We start from the raw sequence: 26,712 nt of genomic DNA, 5'->3' as shown, positions 1-26,712 counted from the left end.
TACTTTAGTCCCGCGCAGACCGCTCATAGTACTAGTTACTTTGACTCATTATCAATCTTCTATGTATAACCCAAGTATCTTTGACGGAGGATTCGGATCAACCATAACCTGCGCACTGCTACACCCATCTTCCCATCCCCCCTTCTATGCTTTTGCATATACATTCAAGAAGATCTTGAAATCCTATTTTCCCATCTCATCCTGCCTTGCACCTGATTTAATCTCAATACTTTGCATCTTGCATCTTTGCTTTGATCTTGTCTGCCCCGCCCCCGCCCCTCTTTTTCTTTCCCTATACGCTATATCCACCCTCACACCGCCTCTTCCGCGATGGCACGGTATTCTCAGTTTGAATTCTACCAGCAAAATCCATCGCCATTAGATGTTTCCCAGTCAGAAGAGGAGGAGATGAACGTGTTAGACGACAAAATTCTCGACTCCACCTCCCCCGGTCTTTCTGATCCGCGACGTGCTTCATACGACGAGGCCTACTCACATCGGAATTCTGTCTGGTCTAACTACTCAGGCTCCGATCAGGCTCGTCCAACATCGCTAGGACAGGCCGTTTTGGACTCGGGCGTTCCCTTCATGCCCGTGGACGGGGCCCACTACGCTCAACCATGGTCTCTATCCCGGACTGCTTCCGGCTCATGTACTCCTACCGCTTACGATCAGTATCCATCAGAAGAGAGCAGTTCCGCGCCCTTTCAGGGGGGTGCAGTAGGACCGGTCGGCTCTATCCCTATGGCAGTTTCATATCGAGGTGCCATGGGCTTCCAGCCGCCGGGTGGGGTCGCCATGTCCCCGCAGTCTAGCCAAGGTTGGATGCCGGCGCCTATGGAATTGTCCGATGTGAATCCGTCTAAAAGTCATTATCGCAATGGGTCACCGTTGATGCTTAGACGTGATGGGATTCGGAAGAAGAACGCTCGCTTTGAGATCCCGGCGGAAAGGACGTTGAACAATATCGACCAGCTCATCAACCAGTCGACGAACGATGATGAGATCAAAGAACTCAAGCAGCAGAAGCGGTTACTACGGAATCGCCAGGCCGCGTATGTATTCTTCCGTCACTATTTACGTTCTCGCTAACCCTTTACCTAGATTGGACTCTCGCCAACGCAAGAAGCTCCACACCGAGAAGCTGGAGGAAGAGAAGAAGCAGTATGCTCATGCAATGACGCAGATGGAGGAAGGCATCGCAAGACTTCAACAGCAAGAGGCAGAACTACTTGGCAAGCTCGCCGCTCAAGAGCAGCAGTTCACCCAGTTCGTGGAAGGCTTGCAATTTGAAAAGAATGAGATGATCCGCGTGCACACCCTGGAGACAGCTGAACTTCGGAAGAAAAACAACATCCTCTTGGAGACCATCGAGAAGCTCGAACGCGGCATCAAACCCGGCATGGAACCCCATGGCGAGTTCGGCTTCGACAATATGTCGATGGACGGCCATCCATGGGACGAGTTCTCGATGGCCAACGGACTCTCTATGCAAGACCAAATACCCACTGCGCCTGCGCCATCACATGCTCTCACCCACAACGAAAGAGCCGAGAAGCCCCCCAACTCAGAATACCCATTCAGCTGGAACGCCTTCTACATGTGTCTCCTCTTCGGTGCATTTATCGCCTCCAACAACATCTCCCTCCCTGGCCGAAACCTCCCCCAGCTGTCAGACGAGTACCGTGCTGAATCAGCCAACGTCCTGAAGGCAGTCCTAGCTTCATCCCCCTCGGACCTCACCCACCCCACCGTACCCCCTAGCGGCCCTAGTGCACCCATGATGGAAATGAACATGGGCATGGGTTCCTCCACGCTAGACGAACTACACGATACCCTAGTCATCCCAACCGAGGAACAAGAGCGCGCACAAGCCTTCGCAATGAATGTCGATCAGTATAACTCCCTAACGACCTTCGAAGGAGACGGCTTCAAGTCGCAGTCGCAGCCGCAGCCGCCGCAGCCGTCAAATCTGCAACAGGCACTGGCGGCTATGCGTCATAATGCGGCTCAGCATTCTCGGATGCATGCCACTTCTAATGTGTACACTAGGTCGCTTATGTGGGAGCGGGTCCCGCAGAAAGTGATCCATGATTTCCGTCGGATGGTTCAGGAGTTTGGGGCGCCGGTCAAGCAGGAGATGGGCTTTCAGTCTGCTTGACTAGGGGACCCACTATGACTGGACTACTCTTGACTGGGATGGTCGTTACGTGTTACGACGACTCTCTGCATTTGATGGTTTTGGTTCGAGCAAATCAGACTCACATGAACCGACGTTCTCCACTGCGTGATTTTATAACGCAATCTTCTTGTAATGATTTCTTGTTACTATTTTTTTTTCTCTATCTTTTCTGTCATATGTGATTTCAGATGTTGTGTCAGCGATTTGGAGCGACTTGTTTATAGGGAGGAAGGATTCGATTTCCATATAGGAATGATGTACATGGGATTGGGACGGGGAATATTGATTACGAGTTATGGAGAGTGATTTATGGTTCTGTTTCTTTGTTTTTTTTTGTTTGTTTTCTAGCGTTTTTCTAAGCGGACAGCATTCTGGATGGGTCATTTCCTGTTGTTTGGATTACCTTTGTCAATTCTTCTCGGCCTCCGGAGGCTGATTGTTTATTCCAGGGTTGAATTTTGACCTTTCCTGTTCGAGCGTTAACTAAACCATATTGGCGGCAACGCCCTGATGATTATGACCGATACGATGCAATTGGAAGGATTTCCGACGCTATGATTTTGTTTTTGGGTCGCATGCGCGTGGCGCGGATGGATCTTGTTCGAATGAACTACATCAATACCATCTCATACCAAATCCACTTTTAATATATCAATCTTATTTTGGACGACTTTTACCCATGGACGGTTGCCTAATATACGCTACAGTTGAAGGAGGTACCAGTAGAAAGGTGCTGCAGTCGTGCTTGGCCTGAAGACAAAGCAGGGTTCTGATCAGGTTCGAGGAGGACAACCCGATGTCAAACAATGCTCTTTGTGAACCACGGGTGTTTGCTTGGTCATTCATGCCCACTTTGCTCTCAAGTGCTCTTTAAACCGGAGTCATAGTCCCTTTTGCCTCCGTAATGTTACGAAAGCTCGTCATTCTATCCACTTCATATTAGCCGAAGGACCTTGGGAGCAAAGGACCTTCTGCGCACCTTCAGGCACCCAATCACTTCCCTTTGATCAATTGATTATTTCCGATTCTGGTCCACTACGAGAGACTGAATTCTGGTCCAAGCTTGACTCCCGTTGAAGTGCGAGACATTGGTGGATTCGATATCCATATTCCGGGTCTAGGTCGTGTTCCCGTGTATGGCCAAGGACAAACACCCACCATCTTGTCCAACCATACCACCACAACCATTCCTACATCATCTTAGCATTTACTAAATAATTAATTACACTTTTCAAATCATCTCAAATCCTTAGTCCTGTCTTCACCAAACCAAAACATCGATGGGGGCCAAAACTCATTCACCACGGTTCCCAACTCCCAAGGTCCTCACCACAGCGGAGACGCCGATGAGGAGATTTCTTTTCCCTATAAAGTGACAGGGAAGATCCTATCATTTTCGATATAAATTCCAATATCCTTCTATACTCTCCTATCTATCAAATTGATCAATTTGAACCCCAATCAGAGGGCCCTCTACACAAACAACCACCCAAAATGGTGTTCGACCCACACAATGTCGACCTCACAACCGCCGACCCAACAGAAGTAGTCTGCTACCTCGACCTTTCAAGCAATGACTACAATGGCCAACTAGGCGCGCGTATCTCTGCGATCTTTGTCATCGGCTTTGTTTCCTCATGCGCAACCTTCTTCCCTGTGCTCGCTCAGCGAGCTCCACGCCTCCGCATCCCACTCTACGTCTATCTTTTCGCCAAATACTTTGGTGCGGGCGTTATCATTGCCACGGCGTTCATCCACCTCCTCGATCCCGCCTACTCCGAGATCGGCGGTCAGAGCTGCGTCGGAATGACAGGCCACTGGGCAGATTACTCCTGGTGCCCTGCCATCGTGCTGACATCTCTCATGCTGGTCTTCCTCCTGGACTTCGGTGCAGAGCGGTACGTCGAGAAGAAGTATGGACTTTGTCGTGATGATCCTGAGCCTATCATGGCTTCTGGAGTGGAGGCTCAAGTTCAAGTTCATGATGGACAGAGACCTTGTCATGATCACGATCACGAACGACGCTCTCTTGATCGTCCCAAGTCTCACGATAAACAGACGAAAGAGCTAGAGTCGCAATCCGATTATGAGAACCAGACTATCGAGCGCTCATTCAGACAGCAGATTGCCGCTTTCCTTATTTTGGAATTCGGTGTCATTTTCCACTCCGTTATTATCGGTTTGAATCTCGGTGTTACCGGAAGCGAGTTCGCTACACTCTATCCCGTTCTGGTCTTCCACCAGTCCTTCGAGGGCTTGGGTATCGGCGCTAGAATGTCCTCTATCCCTTTTAAAAAGGGTAGCTGGTTACCGTGGATTCTGTGCTCGTTGTACGGATTAACAACGCCCATTTCTATTGCTATCGGTCTGGGCGTGCGCACGACATACAACTCCGGCTCCTTTACCGCGAATGTGATTTCGGGTGTTTTGGATGCGACCTCTGCTGGTATTCTTATCTATACCGGTCTCGTGGAGTTGATTGCTCGTGACTTTTTGTTTGATCCCCATCGGACTCAGGATGATAAGCGTCTTGCTTTTATGATTTGTTGTTTGTTCTTTGGTGCGGGTATTATGGCTTTGATTGGAAAGTGGGCTTAGTCTGTTAGATTTTCTGCTTGTATTTGTCTTTGTCTTTGCTTGCTCTGGAGAGAGATATACCCCGGATATGATGCTAGTGATCCGTGCCATGATGCTTGGATAGATCGATTGGATATGGTGAAAATAACCAGATGTACTTGGTTTCAATTTGGACGATTTTGCTTACAGCCTGAAGTATATACTATACTCAGGGTTGATCCAGAGCCTCTTCGCCTATATATTAGAATAATTCGAATTATGACCAATACATTACATACTACATATTTCAAGACCAAGTTTCTGGTAATGGATGAGCATTAATCTTTCTTTAAGAGGACCGAGTAGCAAACATTGACGAATGTTGCTGTCCAGTGCAACTTGTGGGTGTGATGCTGATGCAAGATAAGCTACACAACCTTGGAAGATCCTACAATCTACTTCGGCGAACTGGAAAGTTTGACCACCTTAAGGGAAAAGACATTCGAAACTGTTAGGTCAACTAGTAGTGCAACGGAAATAGCGTATCATGATGTTTTGTAATTTTTGTATAGACTTGTAACATAGAGTCCAAGAAGAGAATAAACGATATTGCAACAAATGATATTATACAGTAGCAGCTCGTCAGAGAAGCCTTCTTTTTGTTTGTATGGTGTGTCAATGGTAGTCCAGTCATGAGGTGTCGCAATGTTGGACTGTGGTTCTTGAAAAACCGCACAGTCACAACATTTCCTCGAGAGAAAAGTAGAAATGGCCGGTGCTTCTTCACCGCATGCCGTTGATGGAACCGTGGCTGAGGCTGTATCCTCCTTGTCACAATAGGTGCTTCTTCACCGCAAAGTCGCCCAGTGGGTTGTCCTCCACACCACTTGTTGTTTGTTTTTTGTCGACGCCGGTGACGAGTTCGAAGATTACGTTCTCAGATGTAGGAAGCTTCAGGAGGGAAGAGTGGCTTTTCAGCAGACTCGATTGGTGTGGAAGCAAGATATGGGTCATCTGGAAGGAAGATTGGCACAGTCTGAAAGGTTAGAAACATCATAGGGAATGGAATTGTAAACAAACCTTGATACTCGTCAGGCCGAGTTTTGATCATATTGAATGATCATTGCATCAAGGGGGGTTGGCATGATGGAATGAGATGAAAGATGCTTGTTTTGATGAAAGCATGGATGGAAGTTTCAAAGTTAAAGCTTGAAGAGGGGGATGAAAGCTCAAAGAGATGAACCTTGAAAGTTTGAAGTTTGAAGAAGAAGAAAGAAAGAAAGAGGAAGAAGGAGCGTGATGCAAGAGGTATTTATAGTAGTGGGTGGGTTCGCTGGGTGAAGTGAATGAGCCTCAAGATCACCAACTGCAAACAGGATCGACCAATCAAAACACTTCACAAGATCACCCTCTCTCCCCCAGGATCGACCAATCATGCGGGTGACCTTCACAATCAAACTTACGATGACTTCGTTTGATTCGTGGGATCCTAGGTCATATTTATGTGAATCTCGTTTGCTCACGATATACTAGTAGGTTGAAAGTTACCATACTATTTTACCTATTTGATGCCAATACAGTTCAGGGCTGCTCATTTCAAGAGTATTCCAGGTTTTTATGGAATCTCCAGATACTTAAGGGATTGAATAACCTACATCTCCCTATCCTCCCTATACTCGAAACTCTTTGAATTGTTTATTCAACCGGCAGCACACTATGGCTTGCAAACAGATTACTGTGCTCATAATATTAGTAGCCATGTTAATATCCTAACATCAACTCGAACGCAATGCTTAATCGACCGAGAGAAACCTAATACAAGGTTGAAGTTGCATACTTGTTGGACTGTTATAACCATATATTATTCAATCATAAAATAAGCTAGGAACTTACAAGTCTTAGAACACAAGCATATCACCCCTAGTAAACCCTAGTAAACAGGAAGCTTGTACGCATTAAGATCGTAGGTGAAAGAATCCACTGAGTCCTGATCATAGACACACTGGAACTTCTTACCATTGTCAGTCCACAGAGGACGCAATGGCCAGCGACACATAGTGGACTCAATTTCAGTCGATCCAGCCAGCGTAGCAGGCGCATTCCCATTTTCAACCCATTCAATCACGCTTTGCAAAGTAAATTGCGGCCACGGGGCATTGGGTTCGTAGTCATTTACCGCACAATGACCGACACCAGGGATAAGGAAGAGACGGTAGAAATCGTCCACAGCGGCAGCACCCTCCCGGTAGCCCTTTTCAGGGAACATGACAGATCGAACGGAGTCCCAGTAGCGGACTGACGAGGCGGTGGGGATGGAGAAGTCCTGTTCACCGTGGACGTGCAGGACTTTTCCGCCGGCGGCTTGGAAATCAGTGAGATCGGGGTAAGTGGTCTGTAGGATATCGCCATATTTCTTTTCCGAGTAGATAATCCATTCCTTGAGAGTGTCATAGGTAACATTTGTCAGGCTGTCGATGTTCTCGGCATCCTTGATGAAGTCGATGAACTGCGCGATCCAAATCCCGCCTAGACCGCTGATATCCAGCTCGTAGCTCTTGGTCTCTGAGTTGTACTCGGTTTCAAGATCAGTAAAGGTGGCACCGGGCTGGTAGCTGAAGTAGACGCGCTTGCCGTCTGAGTCGTAGAGACCTTTCCAGTATGTCTTGACGAGTTCGATGGCCTTGGCGGAAACGGTGCCCGAGGCAGCGGGGGTAGTGGATCCGTAGCTGGTGGCGGCGGCGCAGGAGTAGGAGGCTCCTTCAATCTTGTCCCAGTTGAGATTGTCGAGACAAAGATCGGATCGGGCAACGACGCCGTCGGTCTTGCCGTCTAGGGGATCGCAGCTCTCAATTGTCATGTTCATGATCTTCTCGAGCTCGCAGTTGGAGGGGTAGTAGCCCAGAGTCTTCTCCATGACATTACCACTCAGGTGGTTGGTCTGCTGCTGTGCCCAGCGGAAAGCGGGTGCCCCAGCAACAACACCATCGAATTGGTCTGGGAACCGCTGGACCTGACTCCATCCTTCACGACCTCCTTCGGAACATCCCTGGTAGTAAGAATAGATCTTCTCACTGGAGGCCACGTTGTAAATGTTGCGAGTCAGCTCCTTTCCAAAGATGGCCAGCTCGTTGTGCGCTTGGTATCCTATCACAGGTCGCAAAGGTTAGCTTCAGTCTCGAAATATAAGACTTTTGCTTACCAAACATGTAGGTTGCCTGCCAATTCACAGTTCCATTAGCCAGTAAAGCAGCATCGCTGAATTGAGTATCGAAGTTTCCAAATCCGCCATCGGTCAAGCCGCCAACACTGGGAAGATATTAGTTCAAGTCCGATACAGCGAATGTGAACTCTTACCCTCCAGCAACAAGACCCGTAGGAATGGACGTGCTTCCCGAGTTGATAGCCCAACCACCACCACCGGTCGAAACATAGCGGTTTTTGAACTTGGAAGGTTCAGGCAACCAGTACTGCACATGAACCACATCCCCATCAATACCATCATGGGAGTAGGCAAAGGTCAAATTGCAGTAGTTGAAGGTATCGGTAGGGAAAAAAATCGAAGTAGCAGTAAAATTCGTAACAAGGCTCGTCGAAACCGAAGATGAATCAATCGTGATACCATCAATAGCACCAATTGGCAAGGATTTCTTCGCATATGCGTCCGTGCAAATGGTGCTGAGAGATGTAGCGGAGGCCGCAGTCGCAAAGGCGAGTGCGGCCGCAGGGGTCCTGGAATAACGCATATTGGTATCTACCCAAGATCAAAATCCGAGATGTAGATCTCAGAGAAATTTCTGCTGGGGAATTGAGCAAAGAGCATGGCTTTGATGGTCTTTATAATGAGAGAGCTGGTAGAATCCGGGGTAACCCCGGACTTCGCGTTGGGGTTAAATGTTGTGCCGGTCCCCACCCCAATTGCTTGTCGGTGTGGGGACCCCGGGCTAAAGGAGTCCCTGTTAGGTTAATACACTGTTTATGGGGTCGAAGGAAGCATGTAGCCTGGATATAGTTAGCGTTGTGTAGCAAATTACCCCGACATTAAAGGTATAGTGGTTCTCGGACTTCGGACGGACCGTCCGTTACTTGACTTCCATGCCTTCAATGGAACAAGTGCCTCTCCCTTGCATAGTGGTATGTTACAAATATCATAAGCTGTTTTCAAGTGGGTGCACGTGAGATTCCAGGTACAATTCAGGACTCCGGGGTACCCCAGATTAAAGACCATAGGTGTGGGTATTGGGATTGAATCATAAACGTAGTCTAAAATCAATTGAACCGACTCGTTTAATTCTCCGAACAAAGTTTCCACCGTCTGCCAAAGAGCTTGTCTCCACGGAAGAATGTACCTGATCCCCTGAATCCGGGTCAGTTACCCCATTCAGACTTGGATTTGCGGGGATAAACATATCGCTAGGTTGAGATTATACCCGCATGTTCGTATTATGGTGTCATTGGTCTTTATCATGCCATGGATGTAATATTAATCTGATTTCATAGACGTCTTCAAGGTGGCCGTGCAGATGTTGGCTGGATGTTATCTTATTTGGGGCTAGATCTATCCAACGAAGTAATAACATCTTAACTCGCAGCCTAGTCGTTTTTTCTTTGTTCGGTACAGCAAAATGAAGGAGTTAGTATCTATAAGACAGCGAATAATCCGGTATCCCTTGACCCCTTGCGTGCATACCAACATTTGAAGCCACTATGATGTCATAGAAATAGGGTCATGTTCGGTAATCAAACAGGACTACTTTCATGTCACCAAGAACAACTCGAAAAATCAGTGTTCAGGTGACGGTCTAGCAGAGCCATCCTCGGCCGTCCTCAAAACCTACGGTAATATCTGAACGACCTGTACAGTAAGATCCTTCGTATTGACTCAATGGCAGTTCCAAGGTTTAAGAAAATATTTACATGCCATCATTCTGTTCATAGACTCGTGATATATATACAGAGGAAGAACATAATAATGCAGTGTGATATGTCGTGCGAGAAGTTCATCAGTCATGTGGTCGCATATTGCGGGGGTCAAATCAAACTCCCTTATGGGCCGGTTTTTCGTCCCATTTCTCTTTCCAGATCCTAAGCAAGTCAGCAGATACCCGGTAAGCTTGCAGTCAGCTATATCACATACCATGAATTTCCCACAGTAGGGCAACCGTTCTTCTCCGCGAGGCGATAATACTTCGCTGCCATGCGCTATAGCCTTCGTATTAGCGGGGACACGACACATTAGATACTCGTGATATACCTTATCCTCATCCTTATCCCTCTTCTTTCCCTTCTCCTGGCCATATCCTTTAATGTAACACCAAGCGGCTTCGTTCATAGCATCGGTGTCACCGAGATTTGCAGCAGTCTCATAGTGTTTCCTAGCAGCTACAGCGTCTTCCTTCACGCCCCAGCCATAACGGTAACAATTGGCTAATTCAAAAATAGCAAGCACAAGCTCTCCCTTGGCGGAACCACCTTTTTTCATTCCAGCTTTTAGTGCCTCAGATTCAACGGCGGCTGCGTTGTCTGCTGCGGTTTTAAGATAGGTGTAAGCCTGGTTTCTATCTTCGGTGCACCCCCAACCGTGTCTACAGTAAAAGTTAGCATTGATGTTAACCCATATCAATTCGGAGATAAGTAGATACCTGAGAGCGAGTCCATATAGAACCTGACTAAGAGGGTTATTTGCACCATTACGATCCGCAAGCTGACCGAACATCTGGGTGGATCGTTCTAGATCTATAAAAAATTAGTGGAGATGGATATATAGACCGAAAAATAAACTCACCACCCGATTCATGAAGTCGAATCGCTTCCTGGATATTCGCCTAGAGAAAAAATGTCAGCCTCATAGTTCCACATATATATATGTATACACATATGCACATACATCATCCTGCAACTCCCCAGCTCGACTCCTACTCGAACTCCTAGATTGTCCACCCCACTCCCCCGAAATATCAAACTCGGACTGCAACGGTGATCCCATTGCCGGACGATGCCGCGCAAGTACAGTAGCTCTCTTCTCCCACAACGCCTCGCGCTCCTCTTTGTCAAGCGCATCATCCGCAATCTGCGGCAGATCCTCGGGAAGATTCACAGACAGGTCGTGCGAATTGCTGCGACTACGCCCTCCATCGCGGTGCAAGAGGTTTGAAATCCGGTGCTCGCGGCGGGGCGAAGAGGGACTAGAGAGCGAGTCTGAGCGGGAGGCTCGGTTGCGCGAGAATAGCTGGAAGCTGCGGCGGGATGTGCTGGTGGATGTTCGAGGGGAGTCAAGGGAGTCCGAAGGCGATCTAGGTGAGAATGGAGGGTCGTCTGCGTGGGATGGCGGAGTTATGACTTCTTCGCCGAAGGTGTCTGAGCGGATGAAGGTGAACTCGGGGGGTGGGGTCATGGGTGTTGGGTTTTCTGTGGATGTGTTGATCGAGAGGTCTTCGCGCTTGTGGAGAATGTTTCGGAGGGACGGCATGATGGCTGCGTGTTGATGTAGTTGATTTGTAGTGCTATATGCGATATTCAATATGCCGCATGCGGAGGTTGCGGGGAGGAGGGGCTGGGGTTTCTAAGATGAAATTCAAAGATGAAAGATAAGAGATAGAAGTAAAGAAGGTGGAGATAAAAATCAAAATTGAGAATGATGAGATGCAAAATGAGCTCAGCGCGTAAGAATATGAAACAGGCATCTGTGCCTGTAGCTGACCGAGACGTTTCCTTGGGTCAGACTGGGCGGCTAATCAAAGTTACAACCAAGGGTGACCTCATGTCCAACCAGAATTGGTTTACCTAGGTAGTGGATACGAAGCATATTTATAACGCACAGAGCAAAGGTCAAAAACTACGTACCTAGATACATTTACCTCAAGCGCCGATACAAAGTCCCACATTGGGTTGTCCCTGCATGGTGAGCGGGTCTGATGTCAACCAGCCCTACGGCCGAAGTACCCTGTGAAAATTACAGATGCGCCGGATATGACGCCAGAATCATGCTAGGATCCAGTCAAAGTAGAAACCCTTGAACCTCCAGGGTCTACTTGTCGGAACTTGGTTCCGGGCTACAATGCGAGACATACGAGGCATGAGAGGCCAATTCAACGAAATGAGACCATGGAGCCGAGCAGCAGGGTTGACCTGCGCTCATTAATGCATACAGAGTGACAGAAAAAATGGTATTGCAAATCTAACTCAGCAGATGCAAATAGCCGCTATAGTTTTGTACACAGGGCAACTGCCGGTGGAGCCACCGTCCTAATTATTTAGGCCTTGGTGGTCATGATGCCTAGTCGATGTCAGTAGATGTCCAATACAACAGCAAGAAATTAAACTCACGCTCCACATCGGCAACGCTCTGGTTAAGGATCTGCTGCAGAACCTTGGGGTTCTCAAGCTCCTTCTGGATCTTGCCAATGATGGACTCGGCAAGCTCACGCTGCTGGCGCTGCTTGACCTGGCCCTCGTAGCGGACCCAAGACTCCAGGACCTGCTTGGCCTCAGTGGCCAGAGCAGTGCGCTGCTCGAGCTCGTAGGCCTGAGCCTCAAGCTGGGCAGTCTCCTACTCAGGAAGTTAACACCCATCTGATACTTGGTCAAATTCAGCCCTTGAGACGACAGATACGCACCTTGGAGACGGCGAACAGAGCCTTGGTGACATCAACAACACCGGACATCTCCTGGACGTTGTCAATGCGGGTCTGGACGGCGCTAGTGTGGTCGGCACGGGCAGCGTTCAGAATGTCCTTGTGCTTCTGGACCTGACCCTGAGCCCACTCGCTGTAAGCAGGGCCACCGTACTTGGCAACGGCGGTGAAGACGGAAAGCAGACAGAAGGCGGCAACGGTCTCCTCGTTCATCACGTAAAGCTCGTTGCTGATGGCGGCAATGGACAGACCGGCGGCGGCGGACAGAACAGCAGTCTTGGAGACAAGGGAGTTTCCGGGAACAGCGTTCAGGATAGACTGAGCCTTCTTGGAGGGGTCCTCAACGGGGACGTTGGAGGCCGCGCGGATCGCAGTGATGGCAGGGACGACAGGAGCGCGGATGGAAACGGTCGGCCGCAGCCGGGCGGCGCCTAGGGAACGATGCAAGTCAGTACCTCTGGGATTCAGATCGGATCATAAAGAGTCGGTTGAAACGTACCAATGGCGCTCTTAGCAAGACGGGCAGCCATTGTTGCAGATGATTTAAAGATCCTTAACAGAGTGGGTGAACGGAGAGGAGGTTTGAGGTCGGGACGGGTAGGACGGGCTTGCAAACGCTAACCCCTTTGGGAATTGGTATGGTGCGCGCGGAAAAACCCGCTTCCGAAATCTCAAAATTCCATACTTTTTTTGTCCCGAGATCACGCCAGTGATAAACGTCAGGGTATTTGAACCACGGCAGGAAGAAAAACAACATCATGCCCGCCGCCGTCGACGCTTCCAAAAAGCGCAAAAGCAGCAAAAATGCTGGAGCTCCCTCCAAACGCCGCGCAGTCGCAGACGACGTCGCCGACACCCCGTCTACAATCGAGAAGCTCGAAAAAGAGATTGCGGAGTCGCCATCGAAGCTCAACAATATCGTGACCCTGTTCAAAATGCTCAATGTCGAAGAATCAGCCAAAAACCCCAACCTTGCCGTTGCAGTGTCTCTATGCCGGATTTTCAGCCGGTTGATGGCAGCGGGAGACTTTACTACGTCGAGCCGTGCTACTCCAGAGGAAAAAAAGCGCACAGAGTGGATTAGAAGCACTTGTCTGAATTACATGGACAGGCTTGTGGATATCATGCGCGAGGCTGATGCTACATCTCAGACCACTGCTCTAGCGCTGAGCATGCGTATGATCAAAGCGCGCATCACACATGTCCCCGCAGACGAGGGCGTTGCGTGGTCTAATAACTTCAAGTCTATTGTGGAAGCCGTGATTGAGAATCAGGATTTGCACACAGAGTTCATCACGAAGTTCTTGAAGGGATATGAAGATGTGAGATACTATACTTTTGGACATATCGCGTATGTATCTCAATTCCTTGGTCGATGTTTTCTTGCTAATTATAATCAGTGAATACGCAGAGACCCGTCGAAGCCCCGAAATTCTCGATTCCATCGTATCCATCCTCTCTGCATGCGACGACGTGCCCAGCAAAGACCACAAATTCGAAAACTTCTTTGTGACCAAGAACAAGCAGGTCGCCTCAGCGAGTGAGCATAAGTCTCGCGTGCAGGCGGCATGGGTAGAGATTCTCAAGAACAACCTCTCGCAAGCGCAACGAAAGAATCTCCTTCGAAGTATGGTGCACCACATTGTGCCGTGGTTCAAAAACCCGCATATGCTCATGGACTTTTTGACACGCTCTTACGATACCGGTGGTGCCACTTCGCTTCTCGCTCTGTCCGGTCTTTTCTACCTCATTCAAGAGACGAATCTGGATTACCCAGACTTCTACCCCAAGCTTTATTCGCTTCTCGATGAAGACCTGCTTCACTCCAAGCACCGGTCAAAATTCTTCCGATTGCTGAACACTTTCCTCTCCTCGACCCATCTTCCGGCCACCTTGATGGCTAGTTTTATCAAGAAACTGGCCCGCTTGGCCCTCAATGCCCCACCTTCGGCCATCGTCGTCATCGTCCCTTTCATGTACAATGTTTTCAAGAGCCACCCCGCAACCACCTTCATGATGCACCGGGTCATCACCGACAAGAAGCGTGAAGCCAAGATTGAAGAAGTAGGCATGGACGACCCGTTCAATCCTACCGAGAGAGACCCCACCCGCACCCGTGCTATTGAGAGCAGTCTTTGGGAGATCGTGACCCTACAGTCTCACTACCACCCCAACGTCGCCTCAATCGCTCGCATCATTTCCGAACAGTTCACCAAGCAAAACTATAACCTGGAGGATTTCCTGGACCACACTTATCAGGGAATGGTCACACAAGAACTGGGAACTGGAGAGAGACCATTGAAGAAGACTCCTGTTGTGGAATACCAGATCCCCAAGCGTATTTTCACCGATCGTTTGCTTGAGGAGGATGGTGGAGTGGATTCGGGAGCCGGGTCCTTTATGCGTGGCTTGTGGGAGTTTTCCTGAATGTAAAATTTTAGCATATAACCATCAGCTGGCGTTTGGAGGATAAAATTGGGTATATCATGCTAGATTTTAGTCTCGCAAAAAGAGAGTCACATATCAATGTTGATATAATCACGCGATCAATGTACAAACCAAGTTTAATGAACCTTATACCCGCGGGGCAGCTAAGAAAATTATATGTAATCTGCACTTGTCAACTTTGACGGCCGCCCTTGCAGATTATAAGATCGACAGCCATGCCGTCTCCAGACTGGATCGATGACAACTGCATATACACTGAGCTTTTGCGCCCCCTTGATATTGTAAACCCCAGGTCTCAGAGAGAAATGTTCGCACACTGTGGAATACCTTGCTCGACAGTATGAATTACGGAAATCGGTAAGCCCTAAGCCTTGGTCGACGAACGTCGGGAAGGGATAACATTCCTGGATCTGGACATCAGCCATGGTCTGTGCATTGTTTATTCGGATGCTAAGCAGCCAAGGAGCACTTGGGAGGTATGTTCAGCCAGCTTGAACGGGTGGAAATGCCCAGTGCTAGTGATGACTGACCAACACACGTATAGCTTCACCATCCATCCTGAAGCGAACATCCTGAGATCTCCAAACATTGGAGTCCTTAGTGGAGACTTTCATGTGTCTTCAGGATGAATTATCTTAACAAATGGATTTACATGCTTCGGGCTCTCCAGCAAGATCATAGTGTTTATACCCCAGGAATGCGACATTCTCCCAGGGAGCGGATGTCAACAATCGAATACCAGCACACTGGACTTACTTTGCAATAGCTGGGATTTCTTCTGGAGAATAAGAACCGTTGGGCGCCACCGACATCTTTGTTCTTGTGCATCAATATTCTTCGTCAATAAGTCTACGACATTAATACGACACTTTCCTAATTATTACCTTCTAATTATCAATTTTTATTTTCAGCATGCATTTCGCTACTATCCTGGCTGTGTCAGCTTCGATCTTTACCTTGGGCTGTGTCGCCGACCCTCTATCCTTCACTAGCTGGCCCGCAGATATCGCGGCTGGGAAGCCCGTCACTCTGACATGGACAGGTGCCGCTACCAATGAGGTAGGATGAGTCCAATTCTTAATAAAGACCATTGTGGCAGGTTGCTGACTTCGTTCATGTTTCAGCCTGTCACTCTTACCCTACGGAAGGGTACTTCCACGGACCTGCAGGACGTGGAGGTCATCACCGCTCAGGGCAAGGATGGAACTTTTACCTGGACTCCTGGCTCTAATATCAAAGAAGGCGAGACCTATGCCTTCCAAGTTACACAGGATGGCCAGAGGAATTACTCTGCTCTCCTGAGAGCTGGTGCCCCCGTCAACCCTCCGGCTTCCGATACGACTCAAACCGGTACTGGAACCACCACGGCCCCTACCACTGAAGCTACCAGCCAGACCACTGGTACCAGCACTAGCAGCAAGCCTTTGATCAGCTCCTCTGTTTCCGGCACACCCTCCAGCACCCCTGCCTCCATGGCCACCAGCTCCATCAGCGCTGAGGCCCCCTTTGGTACCAGTGATTCAGATATCAATGAAAAGGATGCATCTGCGACTGCCAGTGTTCAGGGCTCTGCTTCTGTGTTACGATACTCTGTTGGGCTAGCAGCTGGTGCCATGGCTGTGTTCTTCTACTTGGGACTTTAATTTGATACTTCATTGTGATTCTATCTGGGAGTGGTATCGTTTCATGTCCCCTGTTTGGACCGGGGCTGCCTTCCTGTATATACATCCCAATACCCCTTGATATCAATGATAGGAGGCTTTTGGTCGTTGTGGAGGTATGAATTTTTCAGTTTCCGTACAGATCCTTCCCGCTGTACTCCGTAAAGTTGATATGATCTCATTGTGTTGACATTTGATACATACACATGTGTATTCATGGTTCGCCGACCTTTCCTTAGCGTCCGGCTCTAGTGATGTGGCGTCATTGAAGCAAAGTCAACTAGGATGAATTTCCCTTTTTTTCATTTCCAATTTAATTCTTTCAGCTTGATTGGTCTGTTTCACCCCGAGCTTCTTTCCTTTGTTTCTGTTTTTGATCTTCTAAGCACTACTGAGTCCTGACTATTGATTTTGTCTCCACTCACGAATGACCCACAATTAGAATGTCCCGTTAAATCCAGACTCGATCAGACATAAGTCCATCTCCTACGCCACGTTTAATAATACTGGTACGTGTGACACCCTTCAAGTATTTTTCAGGTTGCAATTGCCTTCTGGGAAGACCGGACCCCCCTCGCATCTTGCAGGAAATCGGATCTGTCATGCAGACACGCACACTTCACTGGCCCCAATCTTCAGCGCCCCCAAACGTCATCCAGTATGGCTCACCTGGGGCGCGTCATGCGACGGCTTGAGTCCTTTCGAAAACTCGATACCATGCATACTGACTCCTCGTCTACCACGACAGAAGCGCCACAGGTCAATCTCCCCCATGTGGACACACAGCTAAACATGCACCTCAATGGCTTTTTTGAAGACTCTGTTGATGGGGTAATGGGGGTTGAGAATGGAGCTGATCACAGTCTGACGGGTTAGTTTCCTCCCATCGCTCCGCCGGTGAGCTACTGACATTGTTTGTTTACCTAGATTCTACCAATTCACCGCCCCAACCTTCCAATCCCTCCGAAAGCTCAAACTTCACCCCCGAAGCCCCTACAGAATGGTCCGCCGTTGGCCACGCCGCTACCGGCAAATCCGGACGTGTCATCCATAATTTACAAGAAGAGATCGCGCGCCTAACCCGCGAGTGCAGCCTCTACCGCTCCCGCGCCGAAGAAACCCAGCGCTCGAACGAAGCCCTCAAGATCCAAGCCCAAAACATGAACGAGCGCCTCCGGAACTTAGAACAAGTCAACGAGACAAATTTAAACTCCATCGCCCGGAAAGACCGCAAAATCGAAGACCTCCGCGCCGAGCACGCGGGCGAGCGAAACAAGCGACAAGACGCCGAAGAAAACGCTAGCCGGACGAACGAGACCATGCGGGAAGAGCGTGAGAATCACCACCGGGAGCAAGCGCGGACACAGGAGATAGCCAAGTACCACGAGACACAGTACGAGGTTTTATCTAGTATGACGAAGCGGGATAAAGCCGAGCTCACCCGAAGGGTACAAGCGCTATGGACCGAATTGCAGGCAATAGCGGAGGCGCAAAAGACTCAGGTGGTGTGTGCGGAGCGGCTCGATGTCCTTGCCGATCAAAAGAACCGGGAAATTGAGGGATTGAAGGAGGTGCATGAGAAGTTGTTGGAGAATCATACAGAATACAAAAAGATGAAGGATGAAGAGCTACGGGGGATAATTGAGCGGGCTCATGCCAACAATGCTGAGATTGATGCTGCTATAAAGTCCCTGAAGCAGACAGAATCAGAGATGAAGTGGGCTATTCAATTGAATAAAAACCAGGTTCATAATTGATGTATGCGTTCTTCCTTGATATAGAGGGTTCGAGTTGCTGACAATGGTATAGTCCAGAACCCCTTTCCACGCCATATCGGATTCCTGATGTCGCTTATAATCTTCACCTTTGGTTTAAGGCTTCTTCTGCATCTTGCATTCTTATTTTAACGGTGCATGGCGTTTCGGGTAGCGCAGATACCCAATGACAGCTTCTTGTTGGCCTAGATATTGTAAGATCTCATATATGATGACCGCTATGATTGAGTACTTCAGAATTCTAAGGCATGTTTATTTTGTATCTATATTCAATTCAAAGGCATTTAAATTTCAAAGACATGAATATGACAAAGTGTTGTTTGAGATGTGAAGTGCATTAATAGGTTATCCTGATGCCTACTCACATACAACTCACATACAACTCACCAGTCGACTTCTTATCTGGATTGTTCTATCACTTTTCACTCACAACTGAGCATGAATTTTGGCGCTATTCACTACAAAACTTTACTTTACTTCCAACGCAAAAGTGAGAGCTTCAATCCTCACTTAAGTCCTCCTTCTTTTTACCAGAAACACCTACCCTCCGCCTGAATCACGTTTTGTGACCGTTGTCGACTCAAGCCCTTGACTTGAGACCCTCAGACGTGGTTCATATGATGCCAATATTCGACCGCCCCACTAATAGGGCATACTAGATGTATCAGAACCACGAACCGAGCATGGATTCAAATTCGTTTTCGCTCCCCTCTCCCTTGTCCCTTTCCCCCTCACCCAGTGACGGACCGAGCGCTCAATATGAAGATATCGGCATAATGGAGGAGCAGAAGCCTCTCAAGGTCGTCACTCGAACCTGGACCCCGGCAGGATCACTGGGATACTTCGGCCATGATCGATACGGACTTCTCTCTCTCGTGTCCCTCGCCACAAACACAGAGATCCGTATTGAGGAATTGGGTGATAATACCCATATCCAAATCCGGTCTACAGCTGAGTGCGAGATCCAGGAGGCGATGGAGAAGCTCGATAAGCTCGCAGTAGTCATGGTTCGTCTAGCCCTATACCCCTGTCTTCAACTACATCTAACTCAACAGAACTTAACTGATGCCCCCCATCATGTATCCATGGTCGTCGCCTCTCAGTCCCCCTCATTGAGATACCGGATTAGGGACCTCACAGCCACCCAGCTGGCCATTCAGCGTGTTCTTTTGGACACGGCCACACCGTTAGGTGAAGTGCTGGCCATGCAAGCCCTGGTTACGTACCACTACAACACGAAGATCAATTCCTGGAATCTGCTCGACCAGTTGGACAAGCCACCAGCCCTACAGACGGCTGCAAATTATCCAGAAATGATCCAAGCGTGGAAGGACTTCCGTTTCCCAGGAAATGGTAGTAGCAACGTATACTCTGACTTTTTGCCCTCAGTCTTCAGCCCCCAGTGGTCTACGAAGACCGATACTGGCTCCGAGCATCATCCTTACCTGGGTGACTTTAAGGCAAAGGAGGTTGGTCAATGGGTCAATGACTCGCAGTTAACTACTTCTGGAACGCCGGCTGTGACTTCGTCGTCCGGTTTGCTTCTTACTAGTCTGATTGGAGCGCCAGTATCAGAGCCGTCGAGTGGAGAGAAGAGTGAAGAGAAGATGGAACCTCGCAAGCCGCGTGGTATCAAGAAACGGGTCACAGAGGCTGAATATGAGAACCGAAAGGCTAACATTGCTGCCCAGTCGGTCAAGTCTACTCCTGGAACTAAGTCAATAAAATCGGCTTCGCCTACTCGCTCGGCAACACCCTCTATCTATACCCCGTCTGTTGCCATTCCTCTAGCTGAGCCCGTTGGTTCAAAGCTTGCGTTTATGTCTCTACCCCCTTTCAATACCCCTGAAGTCCCTGAAAATGTTGATAAGAAGCTGCCAGTCCAACCTGTACCGGCATCGAAATCAACTCTCCGGGCCACAGCCCCAATATTTGTTCCGCAGGCGATACTGCAAAAAAGAATCATGGAGTCGCTTGACCCGGCTTTAGAGTCTCCCTCCATGAGAAAGGTCCCTGTCGCCAAGCTTCATGGTGATTTGATTGATTTTGAAAGTCCAGCAACTGCTCCCGCCCCAATGATTGCCGAATTTCTTCGTCTTGAACTCGAAACTCCCTCGCCGGCTCCCACGCCCCAGCGCGTTTTTACTGCAGCGTCTGATGAAAGCTCCCCAGACCCTCCTTCTCCAAATAGAGAGGACTTCCTGGCTGGCTGTCGGCATATATGCAAGTGCAAGGGTTGCGTTGCCAAAGAGAAAGCACGATCAATTGCACCTGAAACCCCGAAATGGTTCCCAGATCTGAGCCTTCCGAATTACCCATTTATGTTTGAGGATCAAAGCAATTTTAATGAATTTGAAACTGAACTTCCAGAAATCCTTCACTTGGTGAATCAATATCCAATTAAGGGCAAAGAACGGGAGGTTAAGCGGCCTGAGCCATCAACTATGCATTTTACGATGAACCAGAAATCCGGAAGGAATCCCCTCCAAAAGGGACACACAGAGCCCAAAACCGTGATCGAGGCGAGGCACAATGCCCTGATTTCCATGGCATGGGGTGAGCAAGAAATCCTGTCGCTACCAGGCCCATCCAAAGCCAGATCACAGGAGAATTCGAAGACGACCCAGAGGAAGAATCGACAAGCGGCTGAAAAGGCAGATCAAATCAGATACTTGTTCCGCACCATCTGTCCTCTTCTCGATGCTGCTACCTCATACCCAGGTATACTAAATGTAGAAATTCAGATTGGGCTCCTTCTTCTGTATCGAAGCCCCAATTCTGACAAGATGGGACACATGACCGTGAAGGAGTTGGAGGTCTTTTTTGATCCAAATGTCGAGCTTCCGCCACCTTTCATGAAGTTCTTTGGCCGTCTTACGAGCTCGCCAGCTGATATTGACCATATCATCAATCTTGAAGTCGAGGGTTCTCGCCTTTTCGAGGCAGAACCCACTGACGGAATATTCGAGTATGAGTTCCACTGCAGTATCGGCGAAGAGCGTTTTTTGGTTGTCATCGACCAATCACAGATGACAACAGTTCCTAAGTCCCCGGTGCCTATCGGATCGGTCTATCTCAATGTGCCGGGAAACGTTTGGGATGCATCTCTTACTATCTACGGCTCCGTGGGACAATTTACAAAGACCAGTCGGGAGGCCAGACAAGCTGCCACTGAGATATCACAGAATCTATCCGTTGCACCCAATCGCACTCACGTCCGTCTTGTGTTGAAGCGATCAGATGACTTCAAGATTGTAAAGGTTCTTCTACGTCGCACAACTACCCACCGGCATATTCGAACAAATTACCCAGATAAGGATTCAGAAATTTATCTTCATGTCAAAGAAACTCAAGACCTCATAATCTCTATCAATAACTCAGAAAAGGTTATCGCAGCGCACTGCGCCCCGTTAAAGGAGATGGTGAAGGCTAGCCGGCAATGGTGGAGTGTCTCTCTGACATCCAAGATCCTGGATACAGTGCTCCGAAGCAATCTCAAGCTCGAGCTGGGTGACAAGGCAACTGAATGGAAACCAATGTCTCTCTTTGGAGACGATTTTGTGCACCTGTCGCCAAAGGTGTCTCGTCCATCTTCGCTCGATCTTCATGTCCCTCTTACTGAATCAGATGTTTCCAGCGAGACTACTATTTCCTCTTCTATCGGTAACGCAGGCCTGGGTGCTCTTGTTTCTCTGGCAGAGAATGTGGTGAAGGTTATCGATTTCGTGGGGGCCAATAACCTTAGGTCTAGCATGAACGTTGACAATACCGAGGGTGCAACGAATCCCGTGGTGAGGTCAGATTCTCAGAAAGGAATTTCTTCGGACAGTAGAGCACTCGTGCTTGCCACAAAGCCTTTCCAGGGTTCAGTGCGGTGGTGAGGGCTGAAGAGGGCCAAAGTTACCGTGAGAATCTGAGTTATTGTTTTTATTGACTTTTGCATGTAGAATAGGCTGCCCAGAAACAAGCTTAGCTCGCCTTTTAGCTCTGGAGCCAATCAAATATTTTAACATATACCCAGGCGCCTGTAATACAATTTGAGTGAATAAGGCACAGTGTACTACTTGAACATGTGGAGTTGATACAGCGAGAGTATGATACCGCTCATGGTTAACTGAAAGCCACTCTCATAGTTAGGTATCATATATGATGAACATGACATGTCATATAACAAATCATGAGGCTTGCACATATGCCTGGCGCTTACTGGTCAGTACTAGCTAATGATATATCACGTGGTGATGATAGATGCGCTGTCACTTGGACAAAAGCCCCGCGCACCATATCATACCAACTCTTTGTGCCCCCTTAACTATGAGCTCAACAATATCTTTTGGCGGTGTCAATTCCGGAATCCAGACTGGAATCAATAATGGCACGATCAATAATCACGCTCATGTGACAGGTCAGTCATTTAATTTACGTTTCATGCTTGAACTAACGAAATCTAGACCCTCTAGACAAGCTGCCCATTGCCCATGGTGCCAAATTTAACTCGTATGCAGACCAACATGAAGATGAATGTCTTCCAGGCACAAGAGATGAGCTTCTCGAAAGCATAGAACAATGGGTTCTGTCACCACACGGAAAATGCATATATTGGCTGAATGGCATGGCAGGGACGGGAAAGTCGACGATCTCTCGCACCGTTGCAAGGTCATTTCGCCAACAGGACGTGGTGACCGCTTGCTTCTTCTTCAAAAGAGGTGAAGAGGATCGAGGAAATGCTAGGAAGCTTTTTTCCACGATCACTCGACAATTAGCAGCAAGCGTCCCTGGCATTGTTCCGAGTCTCCACGAAATAATCGAAAGCGATCCTGATATTGCCGCGAAATCGATGAGAGAACAATGTGATAAACTGATTATTCGACCATTACAGGGACTACAAATCTCTACTCGGCCCCAGGTGTGGTTGCTGTCGTGATTGACGCATTGGATGAATGTGAATCCGGGACAAGTCATCCTTCACTTACTACCGCAAGTGCAAAATATTGGCTCTATACAATTTCGAATCTTTCTCACCAGTCGACCTGAGTTGCCGATTCGCTTGGGCTTTTCGAAAATTGCGAAACATGAGTATCAAGACCTAGCACTTCATGAGATGCCCGAAGCTGCGACAACACATGCTATCACCTTGTTCTTTGAGGACCGATTCAAAATGATCAGGGACGCGAAAAATGTCCCTATCGATTGGCCGGGCAATGACAGAATTCAAGCTCTTGTGAAAATGTCAGTCCCTTTATTCATTTCAGCCGCCACTATACACCGGTTTTTGAAAGCAAGTTGGATCCTGAGGAATCTCTCAACAATCTCCTTGAGGACCGAGCCAAATATGCAACGAGAATGGACAAGACGTACCTACCGGTTCTTATGCAACTGTTGAATGGCCACGATGAGGAGGATGCGCAAGAATTGCTGCAAAGTTTCCAACAGATTGTCGGCATTATAATCCTTCTTGCTGTTCCCCTTTCCGTCAACGAGCTTTTAAACTTTATCAGCATCAAAGCAAGAGAAATTTTGAATCTTCTAGATAATTTCCGGTCCGTTGTCAACTTGCCAAGCGATCAAAATTTGCCAGTCAGAATCTTTCATTTATCGTTTCGAGACTTCTTGGTCCAATCCAAGAGCCAATTTCGAGTGAACGAGCCTGCAAAGCAAAGGGAGATTGCTCTGAACTGCCTTAAACTTATGCGCATGCATTCGAAGAAGGATATTTGCAATTTAGAAAGTCCTGGTGCGGAAAGGTCACACATCGAAGATGAAAGAATCCGCCATCCTTTACCACCGGAACTGCAATACTCTTGTCGGTACTGGACACACCATTTTGAGAGGAGTCAGCTCTTACATTCAGATATCGCCAACATACTATTATTCCTCCGAAAGCATTTCTTGCATTGGATGGAGGCGATGAGCCTGCTGGGCCTCCTATTGGAAGTGTTAGATAATATTGATATCCTCCAGAAGGCTGTACCTGGAAGTGAAATTTGTAGTAAACGATTATTTATGAAGTATACTGACACTACGTTGTAAGCGCAATGGTGATTCTATAATGTCTGACTTCCTGTACGACGCAAAGCAATTTGTTTTGAAATATCACTATATTGCCGATAAAGCGCCACTCCAAATCTATTGCGCCGGTTTGGTGTTCGCACCTCGAACGTCCATCATTCGCACGGAGTTTGAACCAGACCTCCCTAGTTGGATAAATCACTTTCCACAAGTCAACGAAAAATGGAGTGAGGAGCTACTGGTTCTCGAGGGCCATAGGGGTGGAGTTTATTCAGTAGCCTTTTCGCCAAATGGCCGGCTTCTGGCGTCCGGCTCTAGTGATTGCACAGCGCGGCTCTGGGATACGGCGACGGGTAGCCTGTTGCGGACTCTAAATCGCCATTTGACAGTGTTTATTCGGTGGCCTTATCACCCGACGGCCAGTTACTAGTGTCCGGTTCTGATGCTGTGCGGCGCTGGAATACAGAAGCAGACTTCTTACAGCAGAGTCGCGAGGACAACTCTTCAAACTCAGTTCTCTCATTAGCTTTCTCGCCTAATGGTCGGCTACTGGCGTCCGGCTCTGAAGATCATATGGTGCGGCTCTGGGACACGGCGACGGGTGCCCTGCTGCAGACTTTATGGGGCCACTCGGACGATGTTTGGGCGGTGACGTTCTCACCCGATGGCCGGCTAGCATCCGGCTCTAGTGATCGCATGTTGCTTATATGGGATATCGAGACGGGTGAAGTACTAAAGTCCCTCCGAGGAGATTCCTCGATCACTCTAGTGGCCTTCTTATCCGATAGGCAGCTAGCGTCCGGCTCTCATCACGCAGTGACCATTTGGGACACGGCAACGGGTGGCCTGCAGCGGACTCTTCATGGTTCGGAGCCGGTGCCTTCAATGGCCTTCTCTTCCGATGGTCGACTAGCGTTTGGCACTGACTATAAGGTTATACGGCTTTGGGGCACCGCAACAGGCAACTCACAGCAGACTTTCTACGACCGTAAGTGCGTGATAGAGTCCGTGGCCTTCTCGCCCAATGGTCGACTTTCGGTTTCCAGAAATAGGGATCACACAATTCAGCTCTGGGATACCGTGACAGGTTGCCTGTTGCAAGCTCTAGATGGCCCTACAGCCTTAGTTAGCCCATTGGCCTTCTCGCCAATCTTCTCGCCAAGTGGTCAGTTTCTGGCATGCGGCTCCTACGATTCTACCGGTATATATCATGCGTTTAAGATAATGCTCTGGGACATCTCGAAAAGTTGCCTACTGCAGATTCTCGAGGGCGATTCGGGCCTGTTTTTGTCGGCGGTCTTCTCGCCCGATAGCCGACTGTTGGCATCCGGATCTTTGGATTGCACCGTGCAACTATGGGACATAGCGACAGCCAGTCTCCTAAATACTCTCGAGGGCCATTCGGGCGGGGTTTTGTCGGTGGCAATCTCACCCGATAGCCGACTGTTGGCGTCCGGATCTACTGATTGCACAGTGCGGCTCTGGGATATAACGACAGGCAGCCTCCTACACACTCTCGAGGGCCATTCACAGTGGGTTCCTTCGGTGGCCTTCTCACCTGCTGGTGGCAAAGTGGCTTCTAGCTGTTCGTATCACACAGTGCGTCTTTGGAACACCGTGACGGGAGAAATTCAAGAGACGTGGAGCTCAGAGGAAGGGATCATTCAACTTGAATTCTCTCAAGATGACTCACTTCTGAAAGTTTCAAAAAAAGACCAGATTATGCGAGCATCGCTCAGCTTTCGATCCAAAAATACCAATCTCATCCTAAACTCCCCCAGTTCAAACCTAGAGGTATCTGCGCAGTTCTCTTCTGATGACTGGCTTTATGTAAACGGGATAAAATTGTTATGGATTCCTCCTGAGTACAGGTCTCTGCTTGGCGCTTTCGCAGTACACTCGAATATGATTGCCCTAGGAAACGAGTCAGGGCAGGTTTCGTTCATAGGATTCCAAAGTTCGGGTGTTTTCTGTAACTAATTCGAAATGTTTTTTTCTTCTATTTTCCAAACTCACTTTCCTTTGTATTCGCGGAAGCTTGTTTGTATAGTCGATCTCTAGAGAAGCGAATGTAATAGAAGAATTTCTTTTCTGATATGGGTAGAGAGTCTACCGTCCGTCCCCGACAAGGGAGTATGGGCGTGGACAGCGACCTCGATTATCATAAATTGTGGCGGCTCATTCTGGATAAAAGTGGAGGTGATTAGATCGCGAGGCCGTTGGAGATAAAGAGAGATGTTCTCGGGATGAAGACGCATTATGTTGAGATCGGTTTAGTGAAGACCATTCAAATGTTACATGCTACATTGTAGTATATCCGAAGTAAACAGGGATGGACAAATAATTGGGTGAATAGCGGAACAGAAACTTTTCTATCCTAGTGTGAATGCACCCAAACAGTATGTACTAAAAAAAAAATTGTACCTCTATATCATCAAGTCAATCAAATC

The 26,712-nt window shown here is 48.4% G+C and overlaps 12 protein-coding genes across 12 annotated transcripts; 8 read left to right on the top strand and 4 right to left on the bottom strand.

Moving 5' to 3' along the window:
* Window positions 1–330: 330 nt before the first annotated feature.
* N7520_005280 (putative bZIP transcription factor) lies at window positions 331–2,161 on the top strand (the record flags this gene model as incomplete). The annotated part of the gene is made up of 2 exons (XM_057139214.1): window positions 331–1,055; window positions 1,105–2,161. The coding sequence occupies 2 exons, from the start codon at window positions 331–333 to the stop codon at window positions 2,159–2,161; spliced, it is 1,782 nt and encodes a 593-aa protein (XP_056997421.1).
* A 1,515-nt stretch (window positions 2,162–3,676) lies between these two features.
* Window positions 3,677–4,780, top strand: zrfA (high-affinity Zn(2+) transporter ZRT1; the record flags this gene model as incomplete). The annotated part of the gene is made up of 1 exon (XM_057139213.1): window positions 3,677–4,780. The coding sequence occupies one exon, from the start codon at window positions 3,677–3,679 to the stop codon at window positions 4,778–4,780; it is 1,104 nt and encodes a 367-aa protein (XP_056997420.1).
* Window positions 4,781–5,569: 789 nt separating this feature from the next.
* N7520_005278 (uncharacterized protein) lies at window positions 5,570–5,752 on the bottom strand (the record flags this gene model as incomplete). The annotated part of the gene is made up of 1 exon (XM_057139212.1): window positions 5,570–5,752. One exon carries the CDS (start codon window positions 5,750–5,752, stop codon window positions 5,570–5,572), a length of 183 nt encoding a protein of 60 aa, XP_056997419.1.
* Window positions 5,753–6,668: 916 nt separating this feature from the next.
* N7520_005277 (putative tannase) lies at window positions 6,669–8,481 on the bottom strand (the record flags this gene model as incomplete). The annotated part of the gene is made up of 3 exons (XM_057139211.1): window positions 6,669–7,882; window positions 7,938–8,044; window positions 8,093–8,481. The coding sequence occupies 3 exons, from the start codon at window positions 8,479–8,481 to the stop codon at window positions 6,669–6,671; spliced, it is 1,710 nt and encodes a 569-aa protein (XP_056997418.1).
* Window positions 8,482–9,771: 1,290 nt separating this feature from the next.
* N7520_005276 (tetratricopeptide repeat protein) lies at window positions 9,772–11,204 on the bottom strand (the record flags this gene model as incomplete). Its single annotated transcript, XM_057139210.1, has 6 exons — window positions 9,772–9,820; window positions 9,873–9,937; window positions 9,990–10,320; window positions 10,378–10,471; window positions 10,521–10,560; window positions 10,623–11,204. 6 exons carry the CDS (start codon window positions 11,202–11,204, stop codon window positions 9,772–9,774), a joined length of 1,161 nt encoding a protein of 386 aa, XP_056997417.1.
* Window positions 11,205–11,988: 784 nt separating this feature from the next.
* Window positions 11,989–12,899, bottom strand: atp4 (F1F0 ATP synthase subunit 4; the record flags this gene model as incomplete). The annotated part of the gene is made up of 4 exons (XM_057139209.1): window positions 11,989–12,011; window positions 12,062–12,284; window positions 12,352–12,800; window positions 12,869–12,899. 4 exons carry the CDS (start codon window positions 12,897–12,899, stop codon window positions 11,989–11,991), a joined length of 726 nt encoding a protein of 241 aa, XP_056997416.1.
* A 228-nt stretch (window positions 12,900–13,127) lies between these two features.
* On the top strand, window positions 13,128–14,796 carry noc4 (ribosome biosynthesis protein NOC4; the record flags this gene model as incomplete). Its single annotated transcript, XM_057139208.1, has 2 exons — window positions 13,128–13,720; window positions 13,770–14,796. 2 exons carry the CDS (start codon window positions 13,128–13,130, stop codon window positions 14,794–14,796), a joined length of 1,620 nt encoding a protein of 539 aa, XP_056997415.1.
* Window positions 14,797–15,729: 933 nt separating this feature from the next.
* N7520_005273 (GPI anchored serine-threonine rich family protein) lies at window positions 15,730–16,460 on the top strand (the record flags this gene model as incomplete). Its single annotated transcript, XM_057139207.1, has 2 exons — window positions 15,730–15,876; window positions 15,942–16,460. The coding sequence occupies 2 exons, from the start codon at window positions 15,730–15,732 to the stop codon at window positions 16,458–16,460; spliced, it is 666 nt and encodes a 221-aa protein (XP_056997414.1).
* Window positions 16,461–17,138: 678 nt separating this feature from the next.
* Window positions 17,139–18,235, top strand: N7520_005272 (uncharacterized protein; the record flags this gene model as incomplete). The annotated part of the gene is made up of 2 exons (XM_057139206.1): window positions 17,139–17,349; window positions 17,406–18,235. The coding sequence occupies 2 exons, from the start codon at window positions 17,139–17,141 to the stop codon at window positions 18,233–18,235; spliced, it is 1,041 nt and encodes a 346-aa protein (XP_056997413.1).
* Window positions 18,236–18,936: 701 nt separating this feature from the next.
* N7520_005271 (uncharacterized protein) lies at window positions 18,937–19,805 on the top strand (the record flags this gene model as incomplete). Its single annotated transcript, XM_057139205.1, has 3 exons — window positions 18,937–19,260; window positions 19,309–19,702; window positions 19,750–19,805. The coding sequence occupies 3 exons, from the start codon at window positions 18,937–18,939 to the stop codon at window positions 19,803–19,805; spliced, it is 774 nt and encodes a 257-aa protein (XP_056997412.1).
* Window positions 19,806–19,860: 55 nt separating this feature from the next.
* Window positions 19,861–22,134, top strand: N7520_005270 (uncharacterized protein; the record flags this gene model as incomplete). The annotated part of the gene is made up of 1 exon (XM_057139204.1): window positions 19,861–22,134. The coding sequence occupies one exon, from the start codon at window positions 19,861–19,863 to the stop codon at window positions 22,132–22,134; it is 2,274 nt and encodes a 757-aa protein (XP_056997411.1).
* Window positions 22,135–22,567: 433 nt separating this feature from the next.
* On the top strand, window positions 22,568–26,242 carry N7520_005269 (WD40 repeat domain-containing protein; the record flags this gene model as incomplete). Its single annotated transcript, XM_057139203.1, has 7 exons — window positions 22,568–22,658; window positions 22,705–23,103; window positions 23,133–23,195; window positions 23,236–23,482; window positions 23,533–24,220; window positions 24,285–24,622; window positions 24,652–26,242. 7 exons carry the CDS (start codon window positions 22,568–22,570, stop codon window positions 26,240–26,242), a joined length of 3,417 nt encoding a protein of 1,138 aa, XP_056997410.1.
* Window positions 26,243–26,712: the final 470 nt, after the last annotated feature.

Source organism: Penicillium odoratum, assembly GCF_028828045.1.
Source record: "Penicillium odoratum strain IBT 22623 chromosome Unknown utg000004l_segment0_segment0, whole genome shotgun sequence".
Lineage (NCBI taxonomy): Eukaryota > Fungi > Ascomycota > Eurotiomycetes > Eurotiales > Aspergillaceae > Penicillium > Penicillium odoratum.
The sequence above is the reverse complement of the archived record's forward strand: the minus strand, read 5'-3'. Positions and strand labels throughout refer to the sequence as shown.